At 56.9% G+C, this 25,755-nt stretch overlaps 1 protein-coding gene across 1 annotated transcript; it reads left to right on the forward strand.

Moving 5' to 3' along the window:
• Positions 1-4,719: 4,719 nt before the first annotated feature.
• Positions 4,720-25,469, forward strand: MIGA2 (mitoguardin 2). The gene is made up of 16 exons (XM_029062635.2): positions 4,720-4,792; positions 8,922-9,174; positions 9,586-9,793; positions 10,113-10,225; positions 10,760-10,877; positions 11,711-11,847; positions 12,973-13,090; positions 13,840-13,940; positions 14,554-14,669; positions 15,417-15,489; positions 16,207-16,293; positions 17,799-17,897; positions 19,047-19,181; positions 19,674-19,727; positions 20,539-20,655; positions 21,640-25,469. The coding sequence occupies exons 2-16, from the start codon at positions 9,079-9,081 to the stop codon at positions 21,838-21,840; spliced, it is 1,773 nt and encodes a 590-aa protein (XP_028918468.1). The 5' UTR covers positions 4,720-4,792; positions 8,922-9,078; the 3' UTR covers positions 21,841-25,469.
• The last annotated feature ends 286 nt before the right edge of the window (positions 25,470-25,755 follow it).

Below are 25,755 nucleotides of genomic sequence, written 5' to 3' on the forward strand. Positions count from 1 at the left end.
TATTTGTTAAGTGCTTGCTGTATGTCAAGCACTGTATTAAGGGCAGATAGAAGATAATCAAGTTTAAGTTTAAAGTGGGAGGGAGAACAGATAGCGAATCCCCATCCTGCTGATGAGGGAACTGAAGCACAGGTAAGTGAAGTGGCTTGCCCAGGGTCAAGCGGCTGTTAAGTGGTGGAGTGGGGATCGGGACCTAGGTGCTCTGCCTCCCAGGCCCACGGTTAGGCCATGACTATGGGACCTGGGCGGGCAAGCAGAAGGACGGATGGCTGGATAGTTGGAGAAGGCGAACTAAAAATAGCCTTTTCTCAGCACGCCTCAAACTCCCACCCCAGCCCCCCAAAAGTTAGATGACTCCAACTCTGTCCCCAACCAGAGACATCTCTGGAATTCCATGATCCACAGATCACAGTCAGCTGAAGCCCAGTGCAGAATGGCGTGAGCCCCTAGTGTACCACCCAGACCTCCACTTGGCCCTCCCAACTTCCTCGATCGATCGTATTTATTGAGGGCTCACTGTGTTCAGAGCACTGTACCAAGCGCTTAGGAGAGTACAGTACAGCAATAAAACAGACACATTCCCTGCCCACAACAAGCTTAGAGTCTAGAGGGGAAGACGGACATTAATATAAACAAATTACCGATCCTGCCGTCGACCCCTGGCCCACGTCCTCCCTCTGTCCCGGAACGCCCTCCCTCCTCACCTCCCCCAAACTAACTCTCTTCCCCTCTTCAAAGCCCTACTGAGAGCTCACCTCCTCCAAGAGGCCTTCCCAGACCGAGCTTCCCCTTTTCCTTCTGCTCCCTCTCTGCTCCCCCTCCACCCTCCGCTCCCTCCCCCTTCCCCCCTTCACCTCCCCTCAGCTAAGCCCCCTTTCCCCCCCTTTCCCTCTGCTCCTCCCCCTCTCCCTTCCCCTCCCCTAAGCACTGTGCTCATTTGTATAGATTCTCATTACCCTATTTATTTTGTTAATGAGGTGTACATCCCCTTCATTCCATTTATTGTGATTGTTGTCTTGTTTTTGTCCGTCCGTCTCCCCCGATTAGACTGTAAGCCCGTCAGTGGGCAGGGATTGTCTCTATCTGTTGCCGAATTGCACATTCCAAGCATTGAGTACAGTGCTCTGCACATAGTAAGCGCTCAATAAAAACTATTGAATGAATGAACGAATACTGGGGGGCCGCAGGGGGAAGGGCGGTGACGCCTTTGGTACAAGAAGGGTCATCCTGGGAGGAGGCTGAGATCCCTTCTCTCCCTCCCCATCCTGAAGCCCCCAAACCCCAGGGATTGCTCCTTCTCTTCAATGTCCTTTCCTACTGCACTTCACCCTGGCTTCCAGAGGAAGAGGACTGGGCTAGGAGGGGGAATTTCCTCTTTCCCTAGGCCGGGCTGCCTCAAATCCAGGTGAAACAGCCAAAGAGCTCAGCTGTCTTCCCCACCTCTTTGCAATCCAGAGACCCCAGTTGGAAAATCCAGCTGCGGGCTGCCTGCCAGCACGGGGAGGACCAGGCCAGTGGAAGCACACTCAGGGTCAGGGACATGCAGAGAGCCTAGCACTGGACTCCGGTTCAGGCTTCGGGATTTCTCCCGGTGGCTAGGAGTTGTGCGGGCTGAAATGACATGGGTGGGAGGGGTCCCACTGTGAATGTACAGAGAGGTGAGGGTCCTTCACAACTCCCCTAGGAAAGCATCTTTCTCCACAGCAACTCAGCTCTGCTGGGAATCCTCAGCCCTTGGCATCGTTCATTCATTCGATCGTATTTATTCGGCGCTTACTGGGTGCAAAACGCACAGTACGATACAACAGTAAAGAGTGACACTCCCTGCCTTGATGCTTTTGTGGCGTTGCATAGCAAACGGTCTTGTTCCACTGCAGCACGGCCCACCCGCTGCCCACTGGAAACAGCATGGCCCAGAGGAAAGAGCCTGGGCCTGGGAGTAATAATAATAATGTTGGTATTTGTTAAGCGCTTACTACGTGCCGAGCACTGTTCTAAGCGCTGGGGTAGACACAGGGGAATCAGGTTGCCCCACGTGGGGCTCACGGTCTTAATCCCCATTTTACAGATGAGGTAACTAAGGCACCGAGAAGTTAAGTGACTTGCCCAGAGTCACACGGCTGACGAGTGGCCGAGCCGGGATTCGAACCCATGACCTCCGACTCCCAAGCCCGTGCTCTTTCCACTGAGCCACGCTGCTTCTCAGTCAGAGGACCCGGGTTCTAATCCTGCCTCCACCTCTTGTCTGCTGTGTGACCTTTGGCAAGTCACTTCTCTGGGCCTCAGTTACCTCATCCTTAAATGGGGATTAAAACTGTGAGCCCCATGTTGGACAGGGATTGTGTCCAACCCCATTATCTTTTATTCACTCCACAGCTCAGAACAGTGCCTGGCCCATAATAAGCGCTTAACAAATACCACGATTATTATTATTACTTTGACATGATACTGGCTCATGCATTAAGAAAGCAGCGTGGCTTAGTGGAGAGAGCACAGGCTTGGGTGTCAGAGGTCATGGGTTCTAATCCCTGCTCCGCTACTTAGCAGCCGTGTGACTTTGGGCAAGTCACTTCACTTCTCTGTGCCTCAGTGACCTCATCTGTCAAATGGGGATGAAGACTGTGAGCGCCACGTGGGACAACCTGATTACCTCGTATCTACCCCAGCGCTTAGAACAGCGCTCGCCCCGTAGTAGGCGCTTAACAAATACCGTCATTATTATTATTATTATTACTTGGGATCGTCCTGTGGACGCATTATGACAGGGCGTGACGTGTTGGGACTTGGCATCGACCCAGCCAGCTCCCCTTACCCGGGGCACTCTCCCTGCCAGCTGGGTAACCCTGCCCCAAACTGCTCAACAGGAAAGGGAGACCCTCTCTCAAGGATGGCACGCGAAGTCGTGAAGCGTTCCATATTTTTCCAAACTAACTCTGTTCAAAGCCCTACGGAGAGGTCACCTCCTCCAGGAGGCCTTCCCAGACTGAGCCCTCCCTTTCCTTCTGCCTCTTCTCCCCTCCCTCTTCCCCCTTCTCCCTCCTTCTGCTCTCCCCCTTCCCCCCCCCAAAGCACTTGTGTATATCTGCATATGTCATTTATTACTCTATTTTATTAATGATGTGTATATATCCGTGATTCTATTTATCTTGATGATATCGACACCAGACTGCTTGTTTTGTTTTGTTGTCTGTCTCCCCCTTCTAGACCGTGAGCCCGTCGTTGGGCAGCGATGGTCTCTATCTGGTGCCCAGTTGTCCATTCCAAGCGCTGAGTACAGTGCTCTGCACCCAGTGAGCGCTCAATAAATACAATTGAATGAATGAATGAATGTGGAGAGAAGCAGCGTGGCTCAGTGGAAAGAGCCCGGGCTTGGGAGTCAGAGGTGGTGGGTTCTAATCCCCGCTCTGCCACTTGTCTGCTGTGTGACCTTGGGCAAGTCACTTCTCTGGGCCTCAGCGACCTCATTTGCAAAAATAATAATAATGTTGGTATTTGTTAAGCACTTACTATGTGCAGAGCACTGTTCTAAGCGCTGGGGGAGATACAGGGTTATCAGGTGGTCCCCCGTGAGGCTCACAGTCTTCATCCCCATTTTAGAGATTAGACTGTAAACCCGTCAAAGGGCAGGGATTGTTGTCTTTATCTGTTATCGATTTGTCCATTCCAAACGCTTAGTCCAGTGCTCTGCACATAGTAAGCGCTCAATAAATACTATTGAATGAATAGAGAAGCAGCGTGGCTCAGTGGAAAGAGCACGGTCTTCGGAGTCAGAGGTCATGGGTTCGACTCCCGGCTCTGCTCCTTGTCAGCTGGGTGACTGGGGGCGAGTCACTCACTTCTCTGGGCCTCAGTTCCCTCATCTGTCAAATGGGGATGAAGCCTGGGAGCCTCACGTGGGGCAACCTGATTTCCCTGTGTCTCCCCCAGCGCTTAGAACAGTGCTCTGCACATAGTCAGCGCTTAACAAATACCAACATGATGATTATTATTAGAGACGAAGAACTGAGGCCCAGAGAAGTGACTGGTCCAAAATGGGGATGAAAAAAAATGGGAGCCCCCCCCCCCCCCCCCCGTGGGACAATCTGCTGATCCTGTATCTCCCCCAGTGCTTAGCACAGTGTTTTGCACCTCGTAAGCGCTTAACAAATACCACCATCATGCGGCGTGGCTCCCTGGAAAGAGCCCGGGCTTGGGAGTCAGAGGTCGCGGGTTCGAATCCCAACTCTGCCACTCGTCTGCTGTGTGACCGGGGGCGGGTCACTTCACTTCTCTGGGCCTCAGTGACCTCATCTGGAAAATGGGGATGAAGACCGGGAGCCCCACGTGGGACCACCTGATTCCCCTGGGGTCTCCCCCAGCGCTTAGGACAGGGCTCGGCACCTAGTAAGCGCTGAACAAATACCAACATGATGATGATGATGATGATGATGATGGGGCGCTGCAAGGCCTCAGAAATGTCCTCCTGCCCCTTTAAGAGCAGCCCCGCCCCCTCCCCCCCGCGCCCGCCAATCAAATCCCGGCGACCAATCGGATCCGACCTAGGAGGCCCGGGGAAGGCGCGACCTCTGCGGCTCAACCGAACTACGACGGGAGGGGGCGGGGCGGGTCACGTGACGGGGGCTAATTTATTCCAGGCTGGCCCCGCCCTCGGGCGGGCGGGCGGCGCTCATTGGCTGCGGGCGACGTCCGTCGGCGGTTCTAGGCCCGCCCCCCCTCCCCGTGGGCGGCGAGCAGGGTAGGTTGCGCGGCGGGGGGAAGGAGACGCTGCCCTTCTGCCGCGATGGAGCGCGGGGTGAGTATCCTCGTCCTAATCCTGGGAGCTCCTGAGCGTCTACTACGTGCCCCGCGCCCTTCCGACCGCTGGAACAACCAGGGTGTCTGCTAAGCGCTTCCTAGGTGCCCGGCATTGCTCTAAGCGCTGCAATAATGGTGGTATCTATTAAGCGCTTCCTAGGTGTCCGGCACTGTTCTAAGCGCTGCAGTCATGTTGGTATCTGTTAAGCGCTTCCTAGGTGCCCGGCACTGTTGTCAGCGCTGCAGTCATGTTGGTATCTGTTAAATGCTTCCTATGTGCCCGGCACTGCTCTAAGCGCTGCAGTAGTGTTAGTATCTATTAAGCGCTTACTATGTACCCGGCACTGTTGTAAGCGCTGCAGTCATGTTGGTATCTGTTAAGCGCTTCCTAGGTGCCCGGCACTGCTCTAAGCGCTGCAATAGTGTTGGTATCTATTAATCGCTTCCTAGGTGCCCGGCACTGTTCTAAGCGCTGCAGTCATGTTGGTATCTATTAAGCGCTTCCTACGTGTCCGGCACTGCTCTAAGCGCTGCAGTAGTGTTAGTATCTATTAAGCGCTTACTATGTACCCGGCACTGTTGTAAGCACTGCAGTAATGTTGCTATCTATTAAGCGCTTCCTATGTGCCCGGCACGGCTCTAAGCGCTGCAGTCATGTTGGTATCTATTAAGCGCTTCCTAGGTGCCCGGCACGGCTCTAAGCGCTGCAGTCATGTTGGTATCTGTTAAGCGCTTCCTAGGTGTCCGGCACTGCTCTAAGCGCTGCAATAGTGTTGGTATCTATTAATCGCTTCCTAGGTGCCCGGCACTGTTCTAAGCGCTGCAGTCATGTTGGTATCTATTAAGCGCTTCCTAGGTGCCCGGCACGGCTCTAAGCGCTGCAGTCATGTTGGTATCTACTAAGCGCTTCCTAGGTGTCCGGCACGGCTCTAAGCGCTGCAGTAATGTTGCTATCTGTTAAGCGCTTACTATGTGCCCGGCACTGTTCTAAGCGCTGCAGTAATGTTGGTATCTATTAAGCGCTTCCTATGTGTCCGGCACTGTTTTAAGCGCTGCTGTAATGTTGGTATCTATTAAGCGCTTACTATGTGCCCAGCACTGTTCTAAGCGCTGCAGTAATGTTGCTATCTGTTAACCGCTTCCTATGTGCCCGGCACTGTTCTAAGCGCTGCAGTAATGTTGGTATCTGTTAAGCGCTTCCTATGTGCCCGGCATTGTTCTAAGCGCTGCAGTAATGCTGGTATCTGCTAAGCGCTTACTATGTGCCCAGCATTGTTATAAGCGCTGCAGTAATGCTGGTATTTGCTAAGCGCTTACTATGTGCCCAGCAGTCTTCTAAACGCTGGAATAATCTTGGTATCAAGCGCCTAATATGTACCCTACTACGTACCCAGCACTGTTCTAAGCACTGGAATAACGATGGTATTTGTTAAGTGCTTACTGTGTGCCAAGCACTCTTCTAAGCGGTGGAGTAATGATGGTGTCTGTTAAGCGCTTACTATGTGGCCGGCACTGTTCTAAGTGCTGGAATAATGTTGGTGTCTGTTAAGCGCTTACTATGTGCCCGGCACTCTTCTAAGTGCTGGAGTAATGGTGGTATCTGTTAAGCATTTACTACGTGCCCGGCACCGTTCTAAGCGCCGGAACAATGTTGGTATTTAAGCGCTTACTATGTACCCAGCGCTGTTCTAAGCGTCGGAATAATGACGGTATTTGTCAAGCGCTTACTCTGTGCCAGGCACTGTTCTAAGCACTGGGGTAGATACGAGGTCATCACATTGACCCACGTAGGGCTCACCGTCCTCATCCCGTTTTGAGAAGCGGCGTGGCTCAGTGGAAAGAGCCCGGGCTTGGGAGTCAGAGGTCATGGGTTCGAATCCCCGTCCCGCCGCTCGTCAGCTGGGTGACTTTGGGCAAGTCACTTCACTGCTCCGTGCCTCAGTGACCTCATCTGTAAAATGGGGATTAAGACCGTGAGCCCCACGTGGAACAACCTGATCACCTTGTACCCCACCCCCAGCTCCTAGAACAGTGCTTTGCACATAGTAAGCACTTAGCAAATACCATCATTGTTATTATTATTATTATTATTACAGGTGAGGGAACTGAGGCCCAGAGAAGTGACGTGACTTGCTCATAGTAAGCGCTTAGCAAATACCATCGTTATTATTATCATTACAGGTGAGGGAACTGAGGCCCAGAGAAGTGAAGTGACTCGCTCAAGGTCACACAGCTGACAAGCGGCGGGGGTCGGGATTAGAACCCGTGACCTTCTGACTCCCAGGCCCGGGCTCTATACTTTAAGCCACGCTGAGAGATGCTCGGGGTGGGGTTGGCGTAACCGGAAGGGTGCCCGGCCTGGGGGTAGGGAAGATGCCTGGGCCGGGGATGGCACCGGAGGAAAGGGCCTTTGAATGTGGCATCGTGGGAGGAGAGGTGCCCGAGTTGGGGGGTGGACAGAGGTAGGAGGTGGGGAGGAGAGCGAGAGGTGCTCGGTTTAGTGTCGGCAGCAAGGTGACCTTGGCAGCCAGTGCAGCGGTGGGTTTAACCATCAGGAGAGGAAGGATCTTTGAAGGGAGTGACCGGGTCAGCACTGTGCTGGGCCCCCCGTGTCCTTGGGATGCCCTCGGGGACCACCCTGTTCGCCCCCGGCGGGTCAGAGCGGTCACCAAACCCGTCGGCGGTCCGCTGCCCTAATGAGCGGGCCTCCTTGGACGTTTTAATTTACCTTTCCCAGCCTCACCCTCCTGGTGGGGCGGGCTGTGGCTTCACGACAGAATCGAATTCGAAACTGGATCTGGGTTGCGACGGCTTTTCCCAGTGAGATCTGATGGGGGAGGAGGGTTGGGAGGGTGACCGGCGGAGGGAGACTTTGGATGTCTGTCTCCCCCGATTAGACCGTAAGCCCGTCAAAGGGACTGTGTCTGTTACCCATTTGTCCATTCCAAGCGCTCAGTACAGTGCTCTGCACATAGTAAGCGCTCAATAAATGCTATTGAATGAATGAATGTCACCCACAGTTGCCTCAGGGTCATCGAGGGGATCACCCTTGCTCAGGTCCAAATGCTATTCCAAGACTTGGTCAGCTGTCTTTCTCGTGGAATTATGACCTCCCGAGCAGGAAGGGCCTTCCAGAGGTCAGAGAATCCCAACCTCTGCCTCCTGGCGAGGGGGCGACGACTTCCGTCGGACCGCTGGGTTCCACAGCTCTGTCGGCTCCCGGAGAAGTTTCCCGGCCTCCCCCGAGGGGCGCAGAGGCTATGAAATAGGTGAAATCTCCATTCTGCACCGTCCTCCGAGTGGCTTGCTCGGTACGGGCCCCGGGGCTGGTCTGTCGTCGAGGTCGAAACCGTCTCGGGCGGACGGGGGTCCGTCCCGTCGGCCGCAGGCAGGCGCGGGCCTCGCTGGCCCGCGAAGGGGCTGCAGGCGACGTTCAGCGTCTCGGGCTGTTCTCGTCAGCCGCTCCGCAGTGCGCTCCACTAGGCCCCGTGGAAGTTACGGAAATCAAAGACGCAGTCCCCGCCCTTGACGACTTCGCTCGGGGGAGACCGGGCGATCCCGGAGGCGTGTGCCCGCTCGCGCATACCTACTGAAAACATCAATCCACCGGTGACGGAAGCATACCGGTATATACAGGCCGTGACACTGAAATGACACCTCTCAACCTGTTTCGCGGGGCTCTAATTACGTGTCAGAGTGACAGATCGAGCCAATCCCAATCTGGGATCTCGGTGAGAAGGAGCGGGGAAGGAGCCTGTTCCAGACTTCTCTAATTTACTTTCACTCACCACCCCACCTGACGGCAGGGAGTGTGGTTGTGTGAGCCGTCTGAAGAATGCTTAGCCTAGGGCTGCGTCCACGCGGCAACTTCTTAAATAATAACAATTGTGGTATTAAGCTTTTGTTTCTTTAAAAACTGCAGGCTGGGGTGGGGTTTGTGTGTGGCCTCGCAAGAGATTTTTTTCCTGCCTGGATTTTGGACCCTTGACCTGGGACTTGTCCATGGAGGTGGGGGGAGAGTGGGGGGGATGGCAGGGAGTTGGTTTGAGCCTGTTTGCGCGCCCGGCTTCACCGGAGCAGATCGTATGGCTGCCGACTTCTGACCTTCCATCCCTGCCTCTCCGCAGCTCTCCGAAGGGAGTACCGAGCCGAAGTGGAATTCCGGGAGCACCAGCAGGCGCCAGCGGACACGCACCCCGGGTCGGCGGAGAGTCCGGCGGAGCCGTTCCCAGCGTGGGGCCTGAGTTCCCGCGACGGCTCGCTCACGGCCGGAGGGGCCCAGGGATGGCTTTCCGAAGAACCGAGGGAATGTCCATGATCCAAGCTCTGGCCATGACGGTGGCGGAGATCCCCGTGTTCCTCTACACGACCTTCGGACAGGTGACCGGAAAAGCTGCTCGGTGCTGCGCTCTCCCCCTCCCCTTAATCTCCTGGGCGCTTTCTGCCTAGCGGGACCAGTCTCCTGTACCCCAGTGGCCCCAGGGAGGCATCGGGGACCACCGAATTCCTCGTTATTCGGAGCCATCGTTAAGGGCCTCGACCCCTATCTAACCGGTGACATTCTGCCTTCAGGGCTTTCCCCCCTCCTCTCCGCTTCTTTTCCCAAGCCGCCCGAGGGCTGTGCGGCTGTTACGTTCCCCCCCCCCCCCCCCCCCCCCCCCCCCGGAGGTGGGTAGGCCGCATGGTCCGGGGAGACGGGAGGATCCCGGAGGGGGGCTCGGTGTCCCGGTGGAAAGGCTGAAACTCCGTGGGAGTTTCTCAGCGGTTGCCGCTTCCCGGGGACGGGGGCAGTCCGTCTTTTCCCAGCTGCGGCTGTCCCCGGGCCTGCGGAAGGTGCTGTTCGCCACGGCCCTCGGCACGGTGGCCCTGGCCCTGGCCGCTCACCAGCTGAAGCGACGGCCACGGAAGAAGCCGGTCGGCCCAGAGAAGGGAGGCGCGAAGGCGGGGACCGTCCCCGTCCCCATCCTCCTGGCCAGGAGGGCCCCCTCGGTGAAGAAAGGTGGGTCCCCGGGCGGCGGGGGCTGGGCCAGCGGGGAACCCCACGCAGGGGAGCTTGTGAAAGGGTGGCGTGACCCCGGGCTGGAAGGATGATCCTGCAGGGTTTCCAAATGGCCCAGGCACCCTGGATGTGGACGGAGAGCAGGAGAGCAGAAACAAAAGGAGGGAGGAAGGGAGGCCCATTTCACAACCCCAGCTTGCCACGGCAGGTTCCCTTTAATCTCTGGGTGGCGGCGGCTTCTGATCCGAAGCCAGAGTGCCCGGGAAAGCCCCCATCTCATCAGTTGACCTTCCCCCCCAACCTCTCACCTCCTTTTCAGGCTACCCGGGTCGAAGGGTCCAGAGTCCCGGCAGCAAGAGCAACGACACGCTGAGCGGCATATCGTCCATCGAGCCCAGCAAGCGCTCGGGCTCCTCCCACAGCGTGGCCTCGGTGAGGATTCTCCGCCGGTTGCTGTCCTGGTGCCTCAGGGGCATCGGCATTCGGTAGCAGTACAGGCCTCTGGGAACCGGCTGAGGGCATTTGGCCTCTCCTGGGTAGATCTGGGCCGGTGGGCGGTAGCGTTCACTCATTCAATCATTCGATCGTATTTATGGAGCGCTTACTGTCTGCGGAGCACTGTACTAAGCGCTTGGGAGAGTATAATAGAACAATAAAGCAGACGTGTTCCTTGCCCGCAAGAAGCTTATAGTCTAGAAGGGGAGACAGACATTAATAGAAATAAATAAATTACAGATCTTTGTAACGTGTCAGTGGACTCTTAAGGCTGCCAGGCTCCAGGATAAAATGCCCACTCCACTGGTCCGGGGGCCGTTCCTCAAGAGATGCCGTCCCCCGAGGGGCCCGGGCCGGGGTCCCGGGCCTGCCCGGACGGGTCCGTCCTCCGGGATCCAGAACGTAGGCCGTCCCGGTGGCTCGCAGACTGATCCCTGTGCCTCGGCTTCTCGTTCCCTTCCCGGGTGCAAGATGGTGGCCGTGAACTCCTCCAGCCCAACAGCAGCTTCCTCGGGGCCCTGGGATGCCAGAGTGGCGGAAGAGTCTGGGGCCTTGGGGGATGCCAAGGCAGAGAATCTCTACATTCAAGGTATGAAGGCTTCACTCTGTCCTGACCTCAGCCCCGCCGTCTGTTGGACGCCTCCCGAAGGGCTGATGGCGACACACCTCCCTGGGGTGCAGACCTGGCCTCTCGGGGCCTCCCCAGCCGTGCCTCCTCTTGTCTCTCCAAGTTTCCTCTTCCTTCTGAGGAGGCAAGAAAGAATTGGGCTCCCAACCTCCTGGCCCTGACTTAGGGTAAGCCAGTCTTCCCCTTGGCTCCTGGAAATGGCCTCTGCAGTTCTTGCTCCCCCGAATCAGAGGGCGTCGACACTGCTGGGGTCTGAACAGGATGGATCTGTCTGTCTCTCGCCCCCGCAAGACCCCTAGGCATCAGAGTCGCGCGTGGGCCGCAGTTTTACTACAGGGTCTAGACGGTGTCGTAGAGCACTCGGTACGGTGCCTGGCACGTAGTAAGCGCTTAACAATGCCATTATTAGTAGTATTATTGTTCTCTGTGCAGAACCAGAAATGGTCCCACGTTTTCTTTCAGGGACCCTGTCATGAAACTACAGTTGCTTTGATCTTGTGGGAATGAAGTAGTTGGGTCGCGAAGTCCTGGCGAGTCTGCTGCCAGGACACCCACCCCAGGGCTGTGAAAAGCTATTTGTGCTTGGAAGGGGCCTCTGTCATGCAACCTCTCCCTCCCCAACCTGAGCTCCTAATGACCTAAAAGGAGGGGTGGGAGGAGTGTCCAAACCTAGCCTGGGCCCGTCTGGACTGGGCCTAGAGCTTGCGAGAATCTACTGGCCTCTGCCCGTTGGCCGGTAGGTGTGGGTGGATCGGGGGTCCGGGGTAGATTCTTTTCTCTGCCTGCCCCTGTAGGAATGGAGCTGTTCGAGGAAGCCCTGCAGAAGTGGGAGCAGGCCCTGAGCATTGGGCAGAGAGGAGACAGCAGCAGCACCCCGAACCCTTGGGACAATCTCAGGAGCCAAGAGACCGTCTCGGAGATCCTGTCTGAGGTCTGGGCCGCCTCCGTCCCCAAGGGGAGAGAGGCTGGGTAGACCCGAGGAGCGGGGGGCTTTGCTCGGGTCGGGGAGCTCTGGGGAATAGAGCATCCTGTGAGGGTTGGATGGGCTGACCTCGGTTTCTGCCTCTTGCTGGAGGGCTGGACCCTGGTGGAATCCCCCACCCCCAACGTCATTTTCTCCCAGCTAGTATCTGGCCGAGGCTCCAGGTCACTCCTGAGGCGGTGTTGCGTCTCAGGGCAGAACCTGACCGAGAGGGGAGGAAACGCAGGCGGAGACCCAGGCAGAGAAGCCCAGCCTCTGCTCCCCTCCTAACTGCACCTCTGGACCAATCGGTCGTATTTATTACTGGGTGCGAAGCACTGGACTGAACGCTTGGGGGAGAGTATAATAGTCGGTAGACACGTTCCCTGCCCACTACGAGCTTACGGTCTAGAGGAGAAGACAGATATTAATACGAACAGATTGCGGTTACGGACGTAAGTGCTGTTGGGCTGAGGGAGGGGACCTTTCGAAAGTTGAGCAGGATCAGTTGAGAGGCAACTCGGGGAGCTTGTCTCAGTCCCTCCCCGCAGGCCTGTGTTTCCAGCTCTTTCAAGGCTTTCTAGGTCTGCCTTGGAAGCGAGGGGCTCCTACGTAGCCCCTCTGCATTTGAGAGCACTGTGGGTCCCTGGCAGAGAGCGGCTGACTCGAGGGGTCCTTGAATGGCAGTCGCGGGGAGAAAAACAGGACTGGATGCAGGGTTCCCCACTCAGTGCACTGTGAATTTAAAAGCCGCCTGTTTTAAAACGGGCCTCCCCTTGTCCATTTCCACGCCTTTGTCGGTAAAGTTAAATCCTTCCACCTGCTCTGAATCACCATCTACGTGAGCACGTGCAAACTTCATTTGGGGCTACGGCCCCCGGGCATCAGGGATACGTCAGGATGCTTTTGCCCTCGAAACTCTTCCAGGAAGGTTCCCTCATGTTTTATCGGGAGCCGGAGGTGAGTACACTGTCACTCCCAGGCAGTCGAGAGCTGGCCTGGGATTTTGGGTGATTTAAGTCAGGATAAGGTGGAGGTGATGGGGAAGCCAGCACTCAGCTTGAGGCCGGGGGGGGCGGTCTTTACCGTTTAAAGCCAGAGTCCCAGAAAAAGGAGTTTGCTGAGAAGCTGGAGTCTCTGCTGCACCGAGCTTATCACCTCCAGGAAGAATTTGGTTCCACGCTGCCGGCAGACAGCATGCTGCTGGACCTGGGTGAGTGGGGTGGGGAGGGGTGGGTGTCCGGAGGGCAAGTCTCTGCGTGAGGAGTCAAACCGGGGCATGTCCTCCCCCGCGGGTTGCCCATCGGCCTGTGTCGACTCATTCCCAGCAAGCGAGAGGCCCCGGGGGGTAATCCAAAGGGCGGTAATTTGATCAAATGGAGATGGGGAGTAAACTAGGCCGGATTTATAAGGGACCTGCAAATGACGACAGTGGAAAAAAAGGCACCCCTTTGGCCTCCGGCTGTCTCGGGCCCCAAGCTCGCCTGCCAAAATGAACCTCCTCCTCTTTTGGCAGGGGACGGGGAGGGTGGGAGAAGAAGGTACAGGTGGGGCTGCCGTCTTGGTTTGGAACTAAGAATGGTGTGCCCGACTGAGGACCGGCCCCGTCCAGTGATGCCGGCCCTGCCGGGCCGGGCTCAGAAGGAGAAGGACCCAATCATGGCCACCGGGTTGGGGACATCGTTCCCGAAACTCGACGACGTCCATTCAGTCCCTGATAGGCTGCTCTGCAGTAATTTGTCTCACTGCTGACCTGACTTTGAGACCCCGACTTCTCTCTCCTCCGGCCCCCTTCGGTCCCGGACCCCAGCAGCGTGGTCTTTCCCTGTCCTCGGAAAGTCCTGGGCCCCTGTCTGACGCCACGTGAACCTCCTCAGCCAGCGCTATTCAGCTCCCACAAAGTGGGGTCGGCAGTGGTGCCCTGGTTGACCTCGGCCCCTTCCTTCTCTTCCTCCCTGCCAGAGAGAACGCTCTTGCTGCCGTTGACGGAGGGCTCGCTGAATCTGCGCGTGGATGACGAAGACAGCCTGGCCTCCGAGGACTCTTTCTTCTCTGCCACCGAGGTGACACGGGGGGGCGGGCATATCCCGGGGCACTTGGGACGGGGGTAGGGTGGGTCTTTCTCTGCCCTCCCAGAGCCCTATGGGCAGAAGGGATGTGGCTGTCTCTGGGAAGCGGCAGTGGGGGAAAAGAAATCGGGCAGAAAAAAGGCAGAGTGAGAAGCAGCGTGGCCTGTAGTGGGTAGAGCAGGAGTCTGGGAGTCAGAAGGATGTGGGTTCTAATTCCGCCTCCACCGGTTTTCCGCTGAGCGACGTTGGGCAAGTGGGCCTCAGTTCCCTAATCTGTAAAATGGGCAATAAAACTGCAACCCATGTGGCACGTGGACTGTGTCTAACCTGATTAGCTTGTAGCTTGTGTCTGGTGCAGAGTAAGGGCATAACAAACATCATTTAAAAAAAAAAAGTTAAGGAAAGTCTTCAGGCTAGAACTCGGCAATGGCTCTGAGTGAAAACAGTGAGCACGTAGGCCTGTTTCCTACTTTGTAGCTTGAAGCGGGGTGAGGCTGATGTATGACCGGACAACCCGAGGCCTTGGAGTGTGGGAGGCGGGAGGCTCCCGTGAGTCCTACTCAACCATTTCCTCTCTCCCTCCTCGCTTTGCCGCACGCCCCCACAGCTCCTGGATTGCCTGCAGAGCGGAGATCTCCCGTACCAGTTGTCCAGGCCGGCGGCGGCCTACGAGGAGGCCTTACAACTGGTCAGGGAAGGGAAGGTGACCTGCCGCACCCTCAGGTGAGCCGCCCTGGGAGACCCTACCCGCTCCGGGGAAAGGCTCCGTGTTTCCTGCCCCCGGCAGCCTCTGGTTGCCAGCAGCTCCTGATACTGCCTGGCGCTCGGATTCAGTGCGGTTACGATTTCTGGGGTGCTTGTCCTGCCTTGCAAAAGCTGTGGGGAGGGGATTTGGGGGGCAAGACTCTAACCTTAACTGGAGCAGTGCAGTGACTTGGGAAGTAGAGGGTTGTCAGCTAGTCGGTGGTAGTTATTGAGCCCTTACTGTGTGCAGGGCGCTATATTAAGCACTTGGGCGATTCAGTTCAACAGAGTTGATAGACACAGTCCCTGCCCACCAGGAGCTTATAGTCTAGAGGGGGAGAGAGATGTGAAAATACTTGACAGGGGAAGCAGCAGAGGGTAAGGATGTGGACATTCGTGCTGTAGGGGGAGGTTTGTGGCTCCTCTGCAGGAAGTCGGTAGCGGGTCGGAGGCCGGGAAGAAGGTTCCGTGGGAACGGGAGCGAGTGAGCGGACCCAGAAGAGACCCGCGTGGTGGAACGGGCAATTTGGAGGACTCGACCGGACCAGAGTTTCCAGCGTCCCTGGCCCGACCCTCTGGCATCGGGGGCCCTTCTTCCTCCCTACTGTAGGCCCATGTTAGAGAGAAGGGAAGCCGTCCCCTTCGGGCACCGCCCTGTGCCGCCGGGCCGGGGTGGGCTACGTCACCTTACCATCCCGGCCCCCCACCATCCGTTCCCCTCTCTAGGACTGAGCTCCTGGGCTGCTACAGCGATCAGGACTTCCTGGCCAAGCTGCACTGCGTCAGACAGGCCTTCCAGGTGGGGCTTGGGGCTCATCCTGACATCACAGTGGCGGAGTGATTGGGTTCGTCCCTGGCTCTGCATTGTCCCTGGCTCTGCTTTAAAGGGTTCTTGGCTTCCCCCGGGGCAGGTCACTGGGTGGCGGGGTGGGGTGTGTGTGTGTCTGTCTTTTTGTCTCCAGCCTCAAAGACTTGTGTAAAGGCCCGTGTGGGTCAGAATCCCCATCCGCCCCAAACCCACACAAGAAGGCTGCTCACCTGGGCACCGGCACAGGTGGCTGGTTGGGCCGGGGAGTCCCCGGGTCTCAGGGGGACCGCCGCCTGTGCCCTGGCAGGAGGGCTCATGGTGGCTGACCTCCCTAAGGGGGCAGGAGGGTGAGGTCCTCCTGGCACCCACCCCCGGCACCGTACGATGGGGGTGGGGGGCAGCACCAGAAAACTTTGCCCGCACCCAATCCTACGGCCCACCCCGCTCCCCAAAACCGATCGTCTGTCCGGACCCCAGCTCGGCTGCGGTGTTCCTTTGGGCGTGGGTGGGTGTGCGTGGGTCTCCGGCCTCCCGTCCGTCTCGGGGGCCCATCGGTCCAAGGCCAGGGGTGCCCCCGAGGGTCACTGTTGAGCAGGCTCGGACGCTCTTCTCCTCCCACCCTCTCCCCCTGGAGATGGTGCGCCCCTCGGCCCACCCCTCTCACCGGAGGAAGCGACCAGCGGCCTAACCCCGCTGCTTCTTTTCCAGGGCCTCCTACAGGACGAGAACAACCAGCTCTTTTTTGGGGAGGTTGGGAAGAAGATGGTGACGGGACTGATGACAAAAGCTGAGAAGGTAGGCCGCTGGGCGGGCCGGTGGGTGAGGAAGCAGCGTGGCTTAGTGGATGGAGTACAGGCCTGGGTGTCAGAAGGACCTGGGTTCTATTCCCGGCTAACACCGCTCGTCTACTCTGTGACCTTGTGCGGTCACTTTACTTCTCTGGGCCTCAATTAACCTGATCTGTAATATGGGACTTTAAGACTGTGAGCTCCATGAGGGACAAGGACTGTGTCCAACCTGATCAGCTCGTATCTACCCCAGCGCTTAGAACAGTGCTTGACACACAGCGAGCGCTTAAATACCGTCGTCATTATCGTTATTCCTCTGTGGCCCCCAAACCCTTGGGCCCCCGGCCTCTCTGCCTCTGAGCTTCCTGGGCCAGTGCCCAGCCTGGCTCTCGAGGGAAGAAAAGCCGAAGTGTCGGGGGAGAGGGCAGGTGGGGAAATAGAATCCGGAGGCCTCCTGGAGTTGCTGAACCCAGTTGCACACGCTTGGCATGTTTAGGCTGTGGGACCTGATCATCCTGTAGCCACCCTAGTGCTTAGTACAGCGCTTGGCAGATGGTCAGCGCAAACAAATACCACTGTTATTATTGGCAGCACCAAGGGCTGTAAGAGTGGGCAAAGTCTCCTTTAAAGGTTCAGGGAAGGAGCGCTGGATGTTGCCATTTTTCCCCTCCGGAGATCCAGCTAACTCCCCGACACCTCCTCCCGCCCACCCACCCCAGCTGGGGTTGCCTACGCACCAGAGCTTCAAACCCAGTTCCTCTGTGGACTGGGTGAGAGGCCGTCTAACACTACGAGGCGTAGCGGATAGAGCACGGGCCTGGGAGTCAGGTCATGGGTTCTAATAGCGACTCCTTGGGCAAGTCACTTCACTTCTCTGGGCCTCAGTTACCTCATCTGGAAAATGAGGGTTGAGACTGTGAGCCCCACGTGGGTGTCCCACCCGATTTGCCTGTATCTACCTCAGGGCTTAGTACCGCGTCTGGCACGTAGTGAGTGTTTAACAGATATCGTAATTATTATTATTACCGGCTGTCCTGAGCTCAGCTCTGTCTTCAACGGGGGCCGCCGGAGTGGGTGCAGAGCAGAATTCCAGCCTCGCTTTCTCCCTCCGTGGCCGTGCCAGAGAGTTCTGCGTCTGTCCTGGGTCCCAGGTGCGACCTATGGAAGCCGTTTCCTTCCTCTTTTGGTCCAGGGTTGCCCCACAGATGGTGAGGGACCCGGGGGTCCTGGGCTTTGTTCCCAGACCGACGCCGTGCTCTCCTCCTGTCTCATCCCTGGGTTCCACCCCGGTTGCCCTCGGGCATTACTGGGTGTACCGCTCCTCTAGACTGTAAACTCACTGTGGGTAGGGAATGTCTGTTCATCGTTGTATTGTATTCTCCCAAGTGCTTAGTACAGTGCTCGGCACGTAGTAAGTGCACAATAAACATGATTGACTGGAGCGACTGCTGCCAGGGGAGCCTCAGCCCAGGCTAGCTGGGATTTTCACTGGGATAACCCCTCTCTTCCCAGAACCCCAAGGGCTTCCTGGAGAGCTATGAGGAGATGCTGAGCTACGCCCTGAGGCAAGAGACTTGGCCCACTACCCAACTGGAGCTGGAAGGACGAGGGGTGAGTTTTGGTTTGGTTTTTTGCCCTCTCAGACACGCGGAAAGGCCCCCACCCCGAGCGTATCACTCATAACGTGGCCCTTCGGGGTGGGGTTCTGGTCAGGGAGGGAGGCCGAGGGACCCTCCAGCCAATTCAGGGCCTAGGGCTGAACCGAGGAATCCTAGTTGTGCCTTTCCTCCCGGGAAAGGGAGCCAAGTGAGCCCCCGTCCCAAATTACCGTATTTACAAGCACAGTCGCCCCACTTTTTCCCCACAATTTTTGTTTTACTAAAATGAGGGTGGGGTAAGTACGTGGGTCGACGTGGGTCGTTGAAGAATTACGGCTATCAAGGGGAGGAGGAAAAGGAGGGGAGGAGGAAGAGGCTGGTAAGACACCTCTCCTCTTGCTCTGTCCCAAGTGCTGCATTCAGTAGGCACTGAATGAATTAATTTCCCTTCTCTGCTGCCGTTTCACATTCTCACCCTCTTCTGTCCTGTCCCTCTAACACTGTTGTCGATTATGTGGTCCAAAAAAATAACTTTGTAGTGGGTCCTAGCGGATAGAGCGCAGACCTGGGAGTCAGAGGCCTTGGGGTCCTAATCCCAGCTCAGCCACTTGTCTGCCATGTGACCTTGGGCAAGTCACATCACTTCTCTGTTCCTCATCTGAAATTGGAGATTAAAGACTATGAGCCCCTTGTGGGACGTGGACTGTGTCCAACCTGATTAGCTTGTACACTGCCTGGCACATAAGTGCTTAACAAATACCATAAAAATACCTGCTTTGCCACCCACTTAAACTGTGAGCCCCATATATGGGACAGGGACTCCGTCCAACCTGATTATCTTGTGTCTGTCCCACCGCTCGGTTTACAGTAAGGTCTGAGTCAATACCCTAATTACTATAGCTAATTCTCAGAAAGTGGGGTGGGGTAATTATGCAAGTAACTACCGTTGATCTGAAATGAGCGCTTCCAATTAGGAACTTCTGCGCTCACTGGCTCACACATCGCAGGGTGGTATCGTTTATCCCCTCGGGATGTCTTTGGAGTGAGGGATGAGACCGGGGCCAGTAGGCCGTGACCCAGGAAGGGGTGGGAGGTTTTCCCCAAGCCAGGTGGGTCCTCGTGGTGGGGTTCTTTCTTTCACGGCCCTTCCCTCTCCTCACAGGTGGTGTGCATGAGCTTCTTTGACATCGTCCTGGACTTCATCCTCATGGATGCCTTCGAGGATCTGGAGAACCCACCGTCGTCCGTGCTTGCCGTCCTGCGCAACCGCTGGCTGTCCGACAGCTTCAAGGAGACGGTCCGTGTCCGGGGGCTCCTGCCCATGAAGCCTGGTCTTGGGGGGCCTCGGGCACTGCAGGGCTCAGAGCCAGCCCATCCTGGCATGGGCCTAAGGAAGGGATCGGGCAACCCTCCCCAGACATAAACTGACTGTAAAGCCGAGCGGGTATCGGCCTAACGATTAAAGCACGGGCCTGGGAGTCCGAAGGACCTGGGCTCTAATCCCGGCTCCGCCACGTCTCTGCGGTGTGACCTTGGGCAAGTCACTTCACATCTCTGTGCCCAGTTATTTCATCTGTAAAATGGGGATTAAGACTGTGGGCCCTATGTGGGACAGGCAGTGTGTCCAACAGGATTACCTTGTATCTGCCCCAGGCTTAGAACAGTGCCTGGCACATAGTAAGCACATAAATACCATTTTTTAAAAAAAAAATATATATATATACACCAGGAGCTTCAGCGTGGCTGAGAGCCACACCCTTCCACAAGCGACACTGAATCTCTGTTCCAGGCCCTGGCCACTGCCTGCTGGTCCGTCCTGAAAGCCAAGAGGAGGCTCCTGTTGGTGAGTTACCCTGGGTGGGCAGGGATGGGGTAGGGATGGCCGCCTCACTAGGCTCAGAACCTTCCCTCCAGGGACCGCAGCCATTCGATCGATGGTATTTATTGATCACTTACTATGTGCAGAGCACCGTACTAAGCACCCGGGAGAGTACAGTGCAACCGAGTTGGCAGACGTGGTCCACAACGAGCTGACAGTCTAGTAGGGGAGGCAGATGTTAGTATAAATAAATAACTTCTAATCTGTAATTTAAAGGTATGTACATAAGTGCCACGAGGTTGAGGGTTTGTAAATATCAGCGGCCCAAAGGTCACAGATCCAACTGGCTAGATGATGCAGAAGGGGGCGGTGGGGCCGGGGGATAGAGGGCTTAACTGGGAAAGGCCTCTTGGAGGAGATGTAACTTTGAAGGTGGAGAGGAGTGGTGGTCTGGCATATATGGAGGGGGAGGGAGTCCCAGGCTAGGGGGAAGATGTGGGAAAGGGGTCGGCGGTGAGATAGGTGATTCACGGTGGCTTCCGGAAGCTCAGCGTGGCCTCGAGGGAGCAGTAGTTGTTCACTTTGCAGGACAGTGTCCAAAGCACCCTCTCCCACGATGGGCCGGCAGCGACATCTCCGCTCGGACGAGGTGCCTGGCTGTTGCTCCCGTGGCTCCTGTGGAGTCTGCCCACTCCTGCGATGCAGCCATTTCTGGGGTGGAGCCCGGGGGCGATTTGTTGCATCACTGCCCGATCGGGCCACCCGGGAAACTTGGCGGTCACCTCCCCCAGGCTTGAAGAGTGACCGGGGGCGGGATCTCTGTCTGTGACCACAGGTGCCCGATGGCTTCATCGCCCATTTCTACTCCGTATCGGAGCACGTTAGCCCCATCCTCGCCTTTGGCTTCCTGGGGCCCAGGCCGCAGCTGTCCGAGGTCTGCAGCTTCTTCAAGGTGAGCTGCGCCCTCGTCGGGGACGGTGTTCGGCTCTTGTGAACGGCTGCGGCATGAGGTCCCAGACCCGGGGGCATCCCTCGAAGGCGGAGCCGGATGGGGTCTCTTACCACAGGAAGTGGTGCAGTCCGAAGATATCCGCCGGTTCCGGCGGGGCTTGGATAAAGAGGGAGAAGTTAAAATGAGATGGTCCGTCCTTACCCGTTACGATGTGGGTGAGGGTAGCTGTCGACCCTCTTTTCTCCCCCACCCCACCAAAACACCGCATTGAGTAATAATGATGATGGTGGTATTTGTTAAGTGCTTACGATGTGCCAAGCATTGTTCCAAGTGCCGGTGTAGATACAAGCTGATCAGGTTGGACGCAGTCCCTGTCCCACATGGGACTCACGGTCTTAATCGCCATTTTCCAGATGAGGTAACCGAGGCACAGGGAAATGAAGTGACTTGCCCTAGGTCACACAGCAGACAAGTGGCGGAGCCGGGATTAGAACCCACGTCCTCTGACTGCCGAGCCCCATGCTCTTGCCGCAAGGCCGTGCTGCTCCCCACGCTTCTCTTGCTGCTTTAAGTTGAAGACGCTTTTCTGGGCTGGGTGGAGGCTCCGTCTGTCCCGGGAGTAGGCCTTGGCTTGTTCCTGGGCTCTTAGTGCTCTGGAGTCCTACGCCCCGTTTCTCTAAGGGGTTCGGAGGTCCAGTGACCCCCCCAGAAAGCAGTTGAACCGCACGATCGATTCCTCTGCAGCGGAGGCAGGAAGGGTTATTTGTGACCGGGAGTTCCCGTGGCCTCGTGAGGCGGAGTCCGGGAGCGGCAAGCGGGCGGGGAAAGGAAGGTCAGAGCCCCAGGCGGTCACCCGAAGGGGCGTCGGGAAGGTGGCCACGGGCTGGGGCTCGGCCCTCCTCTCTCTCGAAGCTGCGACAGCCTGGGGGACCGACCCGGGGCAGGGACAGTGAGACCTCCGCCCTCTTTCCCCAAACTCTGCAGCACCAGATCGTGCACTACCTGAAGGACATGTTTGACCTGGACAACGTGCGCTACACCACAGTGCAGGCGTTGGCGGATGACATCCTGCAGCTGTCGCGGCGGCGCAGCGAGATCCTGCTGGGCTTCCTGGGGACGGAGCCCGGGCGGGAGATGAACGGGACGCTGCCCGGAGAGAACGGGCTGGTGGAGGAGCTCCTCTAGCCACCCCACCCAGCGGAAGCAGGAGGACCGGCTCCCCTTCTTCGTTTCCGGAGTGGGGCGAGAGGGGCGCACCGCCCCTCTCCCCGGGGACCCCCACGGGGCCGGCTTCCGCCCCGGCCGGGGGTCCGGACGCTCCTCTCGTTGGTAAGGTGGGGGCGGCTCAGACCGGGTGACTGTCTCTCCTTTTTCTCTTTGGTCGTAACCCAAGACCACACTCCAGAAGAACCAGCAGCGATCCCCTTCCCCCTCTTCTTAGGGCACCTGGGGCTGGTAGGGACCGACCTCCTCGAAAACGGTACCTGGGGGCGCCCTGGAAGCCCCCCCCAGACCGTAAGCTCGTTGCGGACGGGGAACCTGACTGTTTATCGTTGTACTCTCCCAAGTGCTCTGCACGCAGCAAGCGCTCAGTAAATACGGTTGACTGACGGACAGACCCGCTCAGGCAGTCAAGTCCGGGCGTTGGGTCTGCGTCAGGTGAGAGGGGAAGGAAGGGAGCCATTTCAGAGGGTGGGGCGGAAGCCGTCGAAGCGGGAGTCGAAGGAGTGAGGACCTTCATCTGCCTCGCCCCCTTGGGGGGAGCTGTGGTGTTTGGGGGTGCCACGGGAGGACAGAGGAACAACCTCTCTTCCCAAGTCGAGCCCGAGCCAGGGAAAGGCCACCTGGAGGGTTGGGGGAGAGGATGAGGCTACTGATGGCCTTGCGCATGCAGTGTAGGGACGGCAAGAGGCCGTTGCTGCTCTTTGAGATGTAACGGGGCAGGAGGAACCGGCCAGGCCTGGTGGGGGACTGAGGAAGGAGAGTGGGAAATGAAGGGTGAGTGGAAAGTGGTCTCGAAATGCATCTGTTGAGTTACTGAGGGGAAAATCAGGGAAGAGGGGAGGAGCTCCTGGTTCAACAGGCTTCTTGCCCAGAGTAGGTGGGGATTGACCAGGGCACTGCACCGGGGAGAAGATGGCAGTAAAGCAGGCTGCGTGGACCCCCGTGGGCACCCGCAGACATCTCGGAGTTGAATGTTTTGGATGCCACCGAGGGTCCTGACAAGCCAGAGCCAAACCGTGCGACTCCCTCTGCCCAGATCACCTGATAGATTCCCGGGTCACCCTCGCAAGAAGGGATCCCACTCCGGCATTCTTTCCGGCAAGAAATAGATGCCATCTGGGCCCGGAGGGGAACGTTCCCCAGGGCTCCCGGCTCTCCGGAACCGACCGCGGCAACAGGAATGGTGCCTGCTTGGGGTGAAGCTAGAGGAGAGAAGGGAGAGACGTCGGGGCAAGGGTCCTCTGTCTGGGCGTGAAGGGGGAGTCGGAGTGAGCGATTTCTGCTGGCTGGTGGGCCTGGGTCTCCTGAGTTGGGACATCAGCCTGCTGGAAGGATGAGTTAAGTCTCTCTGGAGAAAGGGCAGCTGGCCCTGTCTCTCCCCTCTGTGGCCTGGTCTCACTCCCCTTTCACTCACATTTATCGAGCACCTAAAGGGCCCAGAGCAGTGGACTAAACGGGGGGCGGGGGGGGGGGGCACGGTAGAATTAGGACGCGTGATCTCCGGTCTCAAGGGGTTTCCCCTGGGAGAGTGCTGCGGGCCCAGAAGCCGGGACTGGGCAGGCTGGGAACTGTGGGGTGAGGGCAAGGGGCAGGTGCGAGGGGCATACTGATTGGAAAAAGCGAGGCCCACCAGGAGGTTCTGAGACGTGAGTCTGCAATGAGGACTTGGGGTGAGGGGCCGCTGCTGGGAGGCATGACTCTCCCGATCCACAGATCCACAGGGGCTAGGAGTGGTGTCAGGGAGAACCCCAAAAGAGGAGCCAGGAAAGAGCTATGGCCCTCCTCATCTGCCCTCCGTGTGGGGTTGTGGCCAACGCAACCAAGGCTCACCGCATCTTGACTTCTTGGGTGAGGCCTGGTGGGAGCCGAGCCAGTAATGGGAGAACAGAGGGGATCCTGCGTACGGTCCCTCTCTCTGACCTAGGCTCGTCCATCCGAGTGCTGCTTAAATGTCGCCGAGGCCATGTGGAGCTGGGGGGGTGGGGAAGGGCGGGGACGGGGGGCTGACCCTTTTGAAAGCCTTCCTTCACGGGGCCTGGCGAGCCCCTGCCGCCCCCTCCTCCCCACCCAGCTCCAAAGCCCCTCTGGCAGCCGGCCCCGGCCAGGCTGGGCAAGGGCCACGTCATGGCTTCAGTCGGCTAGAGAGGTTGGCCTCCCTGCCTTGGGACTGGCACGACACTTTGTGGCTTTGGAAAGGACCCCTGGTCGTTTGTGCCGGGATGTGTGACATTGGCACCCACCAGCCGGCTCACTCTCCCTTCGTTCCCTCATCTTCCACCAAAACTGCTTCGGACGGCCGTGACGGCTCTCGGTGGGGATCGAAGACCAGAACGGTGCCCGATCCAAATTGGGACCCTTCTCCAACTTCCAGGGACCACAGCTTTCACTCCCTTTCTCCGTGATCCACCGACGTTGGCCATCCGGAGGGCACTTTATTTTTATCTGCTGATCTGGAGAGGAGGAGCTGACCACGCTTGGTTTTGGGGGTTTTGGGTTTTTTTTTTTCAGGTTTTGAAACCCCTGAAGGGTCTCTGACTCGAGGAGGTAGCCTCAAAGGCCATACAGCCTGGCAGACCCTCACGGCGTCACCGGCTACACCTGCTTCCCGGGGCTTTGCTGTTTTCAGAAGGGCGGAATGAAGGGGTGCAGAGGAAGATAAGAGATACAGATTTTCTGCTTTTTGGTCTCATTTCAGTGGGGAACTTTGAAAGAAAGCATTTCCCGTCCCTTTTTTCATTCAGATAAAGAGCAGAACCAATCTTCTGGTATCAGTAGTCAAACTCTGGAGATCTGTATTTGGTTATTAGAGGCCGTGGAGCTGGCTACCCGAGATAAGGTTGGGCTAGAGTTTCTATAACCCACCCTTATTTTCAAGGGGCTCTAGCTCAGCTCTTCAGCTTCATTTTACTCACACTTTTGGCTCTTAAAAACTTGTAGCCTGGGAGGGATTTCTTTTCATTATCTTGGATGCAAGGGGAAGGGTTGGTATGCAGGTTTTCAAGTCGAGACCACTTGAAAAAGAAAGATTCCTGCTGGTGTGGGACAATAAAAGGCCCAGAGCGGAATGAGGGCAGGAGCGGGTTGGGTTTAAATGAAAAAGAGAAAAGGAGCTGGGATCAGTTTTACAAATGCTAACACGCACACCTACAATATTGTCCCTTGTCGTTAATTTTGCTACTCGCTCTTTGGCCGTTACAGAGTCAGTTGTCCCCAGAATTTCTCACAACCACCCCCCTCCCCCAATTTTATGCTACATTGGCCTCCCAGGGGGCCTCATCTTGGGTCAACTGGCACCTCCTGGAAGGGAAACCGTGGGCATTGAGGGGGAGATAGAAGGCCACTGTCTCCTCTCCTCTGGGACATTCCAGCTGGTGTCAGTGAATGTAATATTGTGCCTGATAAGATTTTTTCCTCCCCTCCTATCTTCCACTCTCTTGTAACTCACGCAGATGTCATTTTTCATTCCTCCTTTTTTACACATCCATGCACTGCCTCTGACTGATTTGCAGCTTAAATGTTTTTCTGTTACACTGTGTGCATCAACTGCAAGTCAAATAAAATAAAAACAATTTTCTTCTGTGTCAGCCTGACCTTCTACATGATTGTGGTTGATTTCAGGTGGTAGGGACTGATTACCGTTTGCTTTGGTTAATTGAGCTGTTCGAAACAAGGTTATGAGAAAGTTAGGGGCTCAGTGAGTGGCTGTTCTGCTACTTCTTAGGGCCTCTAGAAGTCAGAGAGGGCAGAGACTCTGTGATGACTATAATGATAATGGTGTTTTTTAAACACATCAAGCACTCTGCCAAGGGCTGGGGTAGTTACAAGATGATGTCAGATCCGATCCCCGTCTTCCTTGGGGCTCAAAGTAACTGGGAG

The sequence above is a fragment of the Ornithorhynchus anatinus genome, chromosome 4 (genome assembly GCF_004115215.2).
Source record: "Ornithorhynchus anatinus isolate Pmale09 chromosome 4, mOrnAna1.pri.v4, whole genome shotgun sequence".
Lineage (NCBI taxonomy): Eukaryota > Metazoa > Chordata > Mammalia > Monotremata > Ornithorhynchidae > Ornithorhynchus > Ornithorhynchus anatinus.

Excerpts from the sequence above, each read along its gene's own strand:
- MIGA2 (XM_029062635.2), top strand. The coding sequence starts at position 9,079 with ATGGCTTTCCGAAGAACCGAGGGAATGTCCATGATCCAAGCTCTGGCC. Across the intron at positions 9,794-10,112 it reads GGCCCCCTCGGTGAAGAAAG|GCTACCCGGGTCGAAGGGTC; the intron begins GTGGGTCCCCGG and ends CCTCCTTTTCAG. Across the intron at positions 11,848-12,972 it reads TCTCGGAGATCCTGTCTGAG|CCAGAGTCCCAGAAAAAGGA; the intron begins GTCTGGGCCGCC and ends TACCGTTTAAAG.